This window comes from Panthera uncia (assembly GCF_023721935.1).
Source record: "Panthera uncia isolate 11264 chromosome E2 unlocalized genomic scaffold, Puncia_PCG_1.0 HiC_scaffold_20, whole genome shotgun sequence".
NCBI classification, from domain to species: domain Eukaryota; kingdom Metazoa; phylum Chordata; class Mammalia; order Carnivora; family Felidae; genus Panthera; species Panthera uncia.
Genome location: NW_026057589.1, coordinates 17,195,291 through 17,205,279, shown reverse-complemented (window position 1 = coordinate 17,205,279; position 9,989 = coordinate 17,195,291). Strand labels below are relative to the sequence as shown.

The window sequence follows — 9,989 nt, the reverse complement described above, 5'->3', positions numbered from 1 at the left end:
AAGGGGGTTAGTTAGAAAGAGACCTCAATCGCCCCCATTCTGATGCACAGATAGAGTCTCTAATCACGGAGAACTTGGTAATTGCAGGGGGAGCAAGCCATTGAGGACTGAAATAACCCGCTAGTAATAACAAAACCTCTCAAGGTGAAATTAAACAATAGTCATTTTTCTTTTTCTCTTCTTTCTTCAACAGAAAATATGATGCTGGCATGCTAATCGCGGGAGACAACTTGGCCCACAGACAGCCACAAAGCACAAAAACAAAACAAACTCAGAGAAGAAGAAACAAGAACGGTGTTTTCCTGGCGTCTACAAGAAGCGCTTTATTTTTCCTCTAGATTTCTTTTCTAAAAAAACAAAACAAAACAAAAAACAAAACTGAAACAAACATTTAAAGAAACAGTGCGAACTTCAGGTGATAATATTCAAGCATGTTCTTTTATTAAGCATAGGATGGGAGGAGTGACAGGAAGTCTAAGCAGAAATCTCCAGCAGGATAACGCAGAGGTCTTGAACCTCTGTGATCCGGGTTACTTCTAGAAACTGCAAATGAGGAATGAATGGAAAGGACTTTTTATCCTCTGCTCCCGCAAATATCCTGTATATTCTCACGGACGCAATGCTTCCTTTCTTGCCTGCCAAGGTGTCTAGGGCATGATTTGCAGAATTTGTTACAATCTCTAAAGAATTTTGGGTGCAGCTTTGGCGAGGGAGTGGGCGGGCCAGCCCTTCTGCGACCCACCAGCTCTGTGTATGGCACCCATTTCTAAGTGTCACCTCCCTCCTGGCTGGCTGGAACAAGGGCCCCCAGTCATCACCGCGCCCGCTCAGGCTTGGTCAGGGTGAGTCAAACAATGATCTCCTGGATCCAGGCAGCAAAGAAGGACAGACACTCGCCTCTTCTGCCCTCAACGGGAGAAGACCAGCTCCTGGCTACAGCGTGGCGATGGTAAGGCCATGGCTGTGGTGGTGGCCAGGGTGGGGAGAGACAGGGGGCACCTGGCTACTCTAAACAGTGCGAGAGAATTGCTTGGGCTTCCACAGTGAGACAAGGGACCCGCATACCAACTAAGCGTTCGCTTTCAAACAGGCCGCCACCAGGAAAGCAAAGAGACCCGGGCCTCACCCAGCCCCAGAGAAGGGAGATTGTCCCCCTGGCCCTGCCATTCCCAGCTTCTCACCGGCGCTTGGCATTTTTCCCTCTGTTGTGACTGCTCTTACTTCCTTTGTCTGGTGGATCTGGGTCAGGGGCGGGGGTCGGGGTGGGGGGAGGCTGGGGATACCTGGAAAGGCCCGGGATCGTAAATTGGCAGGGGCCCAGCGTCGGCAGCTACGCGCACACACACACACGCAGTGAGCGCGCGCACAGGGCCGGTGTGTGTGCCGAGCACGCTCACGGCCGCTCGCGCTCAGCCGGACTGGCTGCCGAGAGCTTCCTCGATTAACCGCTCGCTGAGCACCCACAGGGCGCGGGCCGTGTCTTCGCTCTGAGCTTCGGGGGACGGCACGCATCGGCAACAGTTGTTGAAGTACATCCCTCCCAGGCCCTCGAGCTCTGGGGCAGCAGCACAGTAGACGGTGGTGGCAGCTCCTTGTTGCTGGAAATCAAAGAAAAAGAAGGCCAAAATCATTATTACTCTCCTTATTGTCATTGTGATTATTTTTTAAAGAAAAGAGGTGATGAGCTGACTTCATCCTGTCTGGGCATGAGCAAGCCCCTCCGTGTCGGGTTCGGCTGCACCCGGATCTCAGCATGGCAGAGGGTACTGAACTCAGCACATGACCGTAAAAGGGATGCGGTGACCATCCTGGAAAAAAGCAAGTTCACAAACGCTGCTCGTAAAGCTGGTGTGACTTTTTACACCTCATAGAGGAAAAGGCTTCAGAAATAAATACGCGCCCCAATAAATCACATCAAAGGTCTCTTCTGAGCCAAGAGAAAAAGCTGGTATATGCCTTTGAACATGCAGGAACAAGTTCATCCAACCCGTTGACTTCTGAATGCATGATGTGATTTGACCCCGAGATGTTTCCAGAACCTTCTGTCTGAATGAAACCAACCACTCTAATGCCCATCAGATAGAAAACCCACGGAGGGCCTGGTGCCAGATCCTCTCTTTATTTATTTATTTTTTGCCCATGGCGCTGCTAGGAGAAGGGTTTGCTGGGTGAACATGTTTAAAACACGCCTACACACGTTCTTCTTGCCATGCATATGTGTCTCAAGCAGACACAGGACACGTGTAGTAATTCATCCAGATCCCATGAAAACCTTTCTTCATATTCATCCCATATTTGCAAGGGGACAGTGACTAAGGGGGTACATTTCCTCCCAGGCCACTTCAAACTGTAAGTTGCAATGAGTACAATTGATTACTTTCGATTCACCTTCTGAGTAACAGTTGGTGCTGTGGCTAGGGATGTGTGTGCCGATGGGGCACCATATCATCCCGGCTGACACAATGCTGTCAGGGACGCTGTAAAGAGGGCAAGAAATCACTTTGCTTTGCAAGCCATAATTAAAAATAATAGGCTGGTGTTCGTAGGGAGACACGATAGGCACGGCTCTAATTTAAAACCAATACAGTTTATCTGGCATCTTATGATTATTTATATGGATCACAGCCCTTGCTGCATCAACTAATTATCAGCTGATAGGGAGGGGGGGTTGCAGAAGAGGATGGAAAAAGGTAATGGGGATAAGGTCACCATTAGGGGAAGACACTAAAGATATTTGAGAGGGAAACGCATTTCTGTCCAGGTGTCGTCATTTTAGGACAGTGCTAAAAAGTAGACTTGAGTATTTTGCTCGTTTCTGTTTTTTTGTTATTTTTTTGGTGGGGGGGAGAGAGGTTCAGTGTCGGGTTCTAGGGTCACATTTGAATTGGTCTGAAAAGCAAATGGTCAAACGCAGTCAAGCGACAGGATTTTGTGGGGAGCATTGTGGAGTGGAGAGCGTCCGACTTGAGTCCTAGTGATAGCTGGATGCTTGACTGGGTTGGACAAGTCCCATTAGTCCAGAATCCGAACACCTGACATGACTCCAATTTAATTAAACAGGAATGGGTGTCTCATTTCCCCGACCCCCTGGCCATGTCCACTCCCCAGATACTCAGTTATTTTCTTGGATTCAGCTATTTCTTTTCGAATTGATTTGTGTGGCTCAAGTGTAATGGAAATAAGTGTGTGTCATCCAAATTCCCTCTCACTGAATTATCCTTCCTAATAACCCTTAGCTTAGCACCTGGCACATTTATCGAAAGAATTCCGAGCGGCTGATCTGACTCCTCTTCAGGCCACGTGGGGAAAAAGGGAAGCGGACCGCCTCTAAAGACAAATTGAAGAATTGAGAGGCTCAGCCTGGTAACTCAAGCCAAGCATCACTTTGGCCTCGATTCTTAGCAGAGTTCAGGTGGAGATAGTGTTTTGCTTCATTTTCAGGATATCTACGATTTCCATTTTACTTTGCAGCTGCCAAAACCACCAAAGAGTGGTCGGGTGGTTTGCCATCAGTTCCCAAGTGGTGAGAAAACCCAGTGAACTCATCCCCAAACTAAGGCTCCCCGCCCCCAGGCGAGTGTGCTTACAATATCAGCATTCACACATCGTGGGAGAGAAGATCCAAGTAGGTGGCTTGGGAAAGCGAAAAGCGGAATTCTTCTGAACCCAAGGTAGTATCTTGCTGCTGTGACCTTCTAAAATGGTATCGGATGGCGCTCTTGCGTTGTTGGGATGGTATTTTTGCAAAGAAATTTGGCACTTCCGTTGATTCAGAATCAGGCTGATGAGGGAGCTTGGGGGCATGCGTCTTCCCTCGGTGGGTTTTAGAAAAGCCCAGTCTTTTCCCAAGAGCTGGCTTTGATTCCTTTGCCACGAGGCTTGGGGTGGTGATCCACAGTCCTGATGGCATTCATAAGTAACTCCGGCTCTAGAGAAGAACATGGGGCAGTAGGGATCCCTGAAAGCAAAGACCACCTCTGCTCTGAAGATGAACTACATCCATTTGGCACATCCACCCTCCCGGGTCTTGCTCGGTTCGGCTGGTGCCCACTTCCCTTGCCTCTCTTGTCGGGACACTTAAGTAGTGACCATACCTTTCAGTCCCAAGCCCACTCCCCTTCTGGCTTCTCGGGGAATTCTCTTCTCTTTTCGGCTGTGCCAGTGGCAGCCTGAGTGACATCTTGATATGATCGGATGTGATGACAGTTTAATAACAAGTTCTCATTTTTGGCTCATCAGCTTTTTGGTCTGCCTATCATCAGAATGAGACAGAGCCACATTAGGGAAATCTCATTAGTAAATAAACCGGTACTGCTGATACAAGATAAAACATTTTTTAAACGGATAAAAAAAAAAAAAAAAAAAAACTTGTTTCAAGAGTGCTTTAATCACCATCAGATGGCTTTCATGCCACTTTTTGGGGCATCAGTACATAATTCAGAAAAGATGAAAGAGCCATATAAAGGAAATAATGTTAACAACTGTGCTATGAAATATCTGAAGCGACGTCCGGGTGGTTATCACCACTGCTTACTGATCCAGCATGATAAAATAATAGCGATACCTTGACACATCAACACCGGCTGGAGCTGTGGGTTCCCCTAAGTGAAGTTTTAAGAACAGCTCACCCAAAGCTCACAGGTTCCAGGCAGTTGCGATCCCTGGGAACTGGAGTGCAGTGGCCCCCGTCCTGTAGGCACGGCATGAGTTGGGGTGCGGATGATGCAAGACTGAGAATTTCGGGTAAGCCCAGCAGAACCTTTAATCATGCCTGAATGCCATTTCGGATCGAGTCAAACATTTGTGAGCTGCCAGAGGAGAAGTATGCCCTCAATCTTTATAGTGTATGTAAAATCACCTACGATTCTTTTTTGGGGGATTAAGTTAAGAGTATCTTGGTAATAAGGGTGCGTCATTCTCTTTCAGGCATCGTTTGTCAGATTGGCAGCCCAGTCTTCAACTCCAGAAAGGTGGGCTTTAAAAATGAGTTGTTTATGTAGAGTTGAGACCCTGAGATCAAAATGAGCCATCCTCACAAAACCCTTTGTGGGGATAAAGATGTTAAGTGGCTGCTTTTCATCAACCTTTATTTGAGAAGCACCGGCCATCATTTTGGAGCTGTCAGCATGGAATACAAATGAATATGGACTCTTTCAAAGGAAAGGTACAGAGGTTTCTGATAGATGATATATGGTAGAGGGAAAAAAAAAACCCACATATTCATATTTGTGATGCATTGGTTAGCAACTCTAATATAACTTGCGTTTTAATAAGGACACATATTACACGACGTTCAGTTTTCAAGTTTCTCTGTTTTAAAATGCATGCTTACTTAAAAGGAAGAATATATTCCTGTCTTGCCGTAGATTTAACTATGAGACGTATAAAAAAGTAGACACACAGTCACGGAACATCTGTATATTCAATGATTTCGAGAACAGTAGATGTTCGGAGATTGCTTTATTATAGACATACTGATGCCAGGACATCGCACAGCCAATGTTGAGTGAATCGACTCAACAGAAAGTAGTTGGGTAAAGAAACCCGTCACGAAAGTTAGCCCGAGCTTGGAAACCCAAGGGCAGGGGAGAAGAGCCCTCTTGGAAATGAGCGGTGACTATCGTGCTGAATTCCCGGACAGTGATGGCAGGAAGACAACAGAGGTGCCTCTTGGAACCCTCAGAGCTGTCCCCGTTACTCCGCCACGGTCTGCTAGGCAAACATGTGCCAGATACGAAACCAGCCACCTGTCCGGTGGCTCCAGAATGTGGCAGAGTGACTTATCACAGCCTCGGTGGAGAAGAGGGAGTGAGTGCACGTGTCTCGGGTGGAATCAGTGGCTGCCTCCACACCCTGTCTTTCCCTGTCTCCCAAGAACACTCCTGAAAGAAGAGTCTGTAACCATTCTGCTGGAAAAACTCAATGCAGTGTTTCGGAGTTCATCTCCGGATACCTTGGTACACATCTGTTCCTCCAAAAACAATTACAGTTTGAATCTCTGATTTGAAAGGCAAACAAAAGCAAACTGGCCCCCAAATGTTATCAGTTCCCTCCTTCCCATCTGAGAACGATCTTTTAAGCCCCAAAATGTGCTGCGTATGTCATTACACGGAGTAAGGGAGCTTGCAGAGGAACGAGGCTCATGGGCCTTCCCCGGGAGTGCAACCACAGCCAAAAAGTCACCCCCTTCCTCCACCGTGATGCTTGTGCAATCGAACTGACAGTCGTGAAGTAAGTGCTAATCAACCAACACACCAGCTTCTACCTAAATTATGGGAGACGCTAGAACAGAGAATTCCAAAGGACCCTGTCCTCCAAATTGTCATGCTCTTCTAACGAGTGGTTGCAAACAGGGACTATTCAAGGGGTAACAGTGGATAGCATGTACCGAGAGCTTATAATTCGTCAGGCCCCGCCAGGGAGCTTTATAAGCATGATTCTCTAACCCCCACGCAGCTCTCCAAGCCAGAGGCAATTATGATGTAGCCCCATTTACAGAGAAGCCCAGTTAGCATCAGAGATTAAAAGCAACTTGTCCAAAGCCACACAGATGACCACACAGACGGAACCACCCGGAAGCCTTATCAGGTCGGCATGCCAAGCCTCCTTCCCAAACAGGTGACACAGATGTTCGCCTATTGCCTGCTCCCTGTTGCCTGTCTCCCCCCCCTTGGCAGAAGCTTCCTGATGAGGGCCTCCTTGCCCTCCTCGCAGCCGAGCCATGTCTGGCCACGGTGTGATACCCCAACATGGCCTGCAATTAAGTGGGGTTGTCATGCTTTCACCTGAGAAATGTTAAAAGGAGATTTTTTCTGTTGTTGGTTTAGTCAGTGAACTAAATTGAAATTATATCCATTTGGATTAACAAACCTGAAGGCTCAGCACCACCTCAGAAGATCCAATAGCAAATGACCTTCACGAAAAGGTCACCTGATTCAAAATGCCACCTCCAAGCTCCTCTTGGACCCTAGACTTTGTATTTTTTTTTTTTTCAGTGCAGGAACTGAACCACATCAAGACCAGTGAAACCTAAGCAAATCTCCATTCTATAAGTTTGCATACATGTAAGATGCGTGTGGCCTTCTGGAAGACAATACCTGACATGTGACATCAAGTGTTCAGAGGAAACTGTGGTCCCCATGCCCCATTCTCCCCCTGCCCCCCAATTAATTAATTCCTAACGATTGATTCCCACAAAGGCTTCAAACCATACGGGCTTGGATACATGTGGATACTTCCTGTTGGCGTCAAAATAGAACTTTTTTCCAGTACTTTCAGGAGTTTTGCTCACAGGCTGTTCTCAACATTGATTGCAAACCACACTCAATTTCTCCAATAGAGAAAAGTGGAGAAGATCAGGAATGTGCAGATACCTGTTTTTAACTGTGGAGGCTTTAAAAGTCTGAGAGAATGTTCCAGAGCATCCATTTTGGTCCCATTCTGACTCTTAGCCCTACAGAGGAGAATGCATCCTGCTCTAAAGCAATGGGCTTTCTCCTCTTGCCACAGGGAAACCGCTTCTTTGCTAAAACAGGTTCTCAAGTGCGGAAAACCTCAGAGGTTCCGCTCGGTTGACTTGTCTCCCCCACAGCAGGTGAAGCAGTGTCATTCCCCAGGTGACAGTGAGGACACAGCCTTGGGGGGGGGGGGGGAGGAGCTTGATGGCAATGGCTCCAGGGGAGGACCAAGCAATAGGGTAGGCCAATCCATTGCCATGAGTGCAGCTGGTCCCAGCACAGGCTACAGCCCCAAACTCAAAGGGTCTCCTGAGTGAAATGTTTGAGGGGGAGCAGTTGTGGTACAGCTTTCAAGAAAAAGCCACATGTCCACAGGCCTCCATTCAGAGACAGTCCACAAGGTGACACAGAACCTTTCTTGTCTGTTTTCAGGCATCCCAAATAGGTCCCCAAATCCAAGTCAGACTACAAGGACCACAGCATTCCCCTTGACCAAAGACATGAATTTCTAGCAACGTCATTATGGAGTTTTAAGAGAATGACTTGGAGACCAGGGCAGAATGAGATGGAAAGTCAGGAGGCACATCACTGCTATTCCTCTGAGAAACATTTGCAGGAACGAGTTCAGATACTGGTCGGTTCAGAACGGAAAGCTGGAAAGGTTTTGTTTTTGTTTTTAAAGACAGAATATGTTTGTCCTCACTAGCCATAAGTTTTGGGGAGCAAAAGGCAGCCAATCCCAACCATCCAAATAGGCCCGACGCCATGTTTGTTCTGGGCAGGCCAGGCACGGGAGGATTTTCACTTAGGCTAGCAGCAGGATTTAAGGGCGCAGTGACCTTGGTAGGGCTTCAGGACCTGCATTTTCGATTCAATGAACTGTTCTGAACTTTCCCTTGAAATAAATGAGACCCTTTTCATACCTCTTCCGTGTTCCAGAATCCCTGCCATAAATGTTGCCAGGGCTCCATGACAGATTTATGTCTGGTCTCAAAAGAGCGGAGGCACAATATTTAGAATGGTTTTCATCTTTCTGAGACCTGCTTTGGGCAGGCATCCAGGTTCCTCCGAATGAGGGGAAGGAAGAGGAACAGCACAGGTGCATTCCAGGTGGGCAACTCTAATCCTGCTTATTCCCCCTTCGATTCATGCCCACCAGAACCTAAAGAGGACTGGGCCTGAGAGATGGTGTCCTTAAAAATAAGAGAGGATACCACTGATGGCCTCACAGCCATGGAAGAATTCCCTGGGCATTCCCTGCCAGGGCTGCCCGGAAAACCCACACTGCTCAAAGTACAGTTTCTTTTCCAATGGGGAGTTCTCTGGGATGGAAAAATGCACTGGGGTAGCCACGCTTCCACGGGTTAGTTCGAAACGGCGAAGCAGAAGAGCCATAGAACTTTGCCACCCAAAATAGCATCATGCTTCCGTACGGGACAAATCTGACGGCTAGAAACTGAAATTTTCCAACCAGGTCGCCTCGACTCTAGTGCTGAAAGATGGCTGGGTGTTTTAAGAGGTAAAAGAAAATACTTAGCCTGTGTTAATTTGAAACATTTTACATTTTTACTGTACTTCCTATCCTCAGTTCTAAGTAGCTCTGTATACTGTATATAAATGTATGTCTCTGTATTTGCCATGTATACTGAAATAAACCTTTGAAATAATTGCCAGGCAGACTTAATGGGTTCCGTTCCAATATAATGATGCAGAGAATATCTTAACAGTACAGGTGAAACAGAAGCTCCCCCCTTCCTTTCCTCTGCATGGAAAGACTCTGCTGAGTTGGCCTGCCACGTTGGATCTTTTAGAAAGCCAAGAGCTGACTGTTTTTGCGAGCAAGCCAGATTTCAGGGCAAACCCCAAACAAGCTGTTTGTTTAGATTTTAAGGTTGACAGTTCATTTACACCGAGGTCATGTAAATATTCCACAACTGTAGCACCGAAAGGCATGGGGAGGGGGTGGAATAAAACCCACAGGGTCTTGTGATGGGACCACATCATGGCGAGGCATTAACTCTTAACTCTGTCTTCCAGAAACCAATGAAAAGAATGGACTTTGCGAGAACTCAGATCTCACAGGCAGGCACCCATGTCTGGCCCGCTGTTTGCATTAGGTTTGCGCGTTTTTATAGCGAGCTCTCTACAACGGATCATTTCTCAGGCTCAAAGACGCTGGCCTTGTTAATATTTCATTTAGAACATACTGTGGAGAGCATCTCATTTATATTACTTCCATAATTAATGGTGATAGCTTAGGCACTGCCTTTATACAGAGAGATCTCGTCACAGTGGTCGATGGGTAATGAGAAACAATAGATATTTCATTCACCAGCAGCTTGTTGCTAGTTAGTAGGAAATGATCACGTGTGCTGTTGCTTTAATTGCCAGGGTAAATAATTCTGCCTCGGTGTTAGTGAACATTTTAAAGCATTTGATGCAAATAGACTAGAAACAAAACAAACAAAAAAAATTACCTTGATTATGCAACACCTTAGCATAGAAAGTTACAAAGGTATGTCTTTTTTTTTT

General features: G+C 46.8%; 1 protein-coding gene across 1 annotated transcript in view; it reads right to left on the bottom strand.

Moving 5' to 3' along the window:
* Positions 1–346: 346 nt before the first annotated feature.
* Positions 347–9,989, bottom strand: part of WWOX (WW domain containing oxidoreductase) — a 982,315-nt gene continuing 972,672 nt past the window's right edge. Inside the window, exons 9-10 of the mRNA XM_049622482.1 lie at positions 1,284–1,598; positions 347–543 (exon numbers count right to left, since the gene is read on the bottom strand). Of these exons, the coding sequence (XP_049478439.1) occupies positions 1,410–1,598 (189 nt within the window). The 3' untranslated portion in view covers positions 347–543; positions 1,284–1,409. The remainder of the gene's footprint in view (positions 544–1,283; positions 1,599–9,989) is intronic.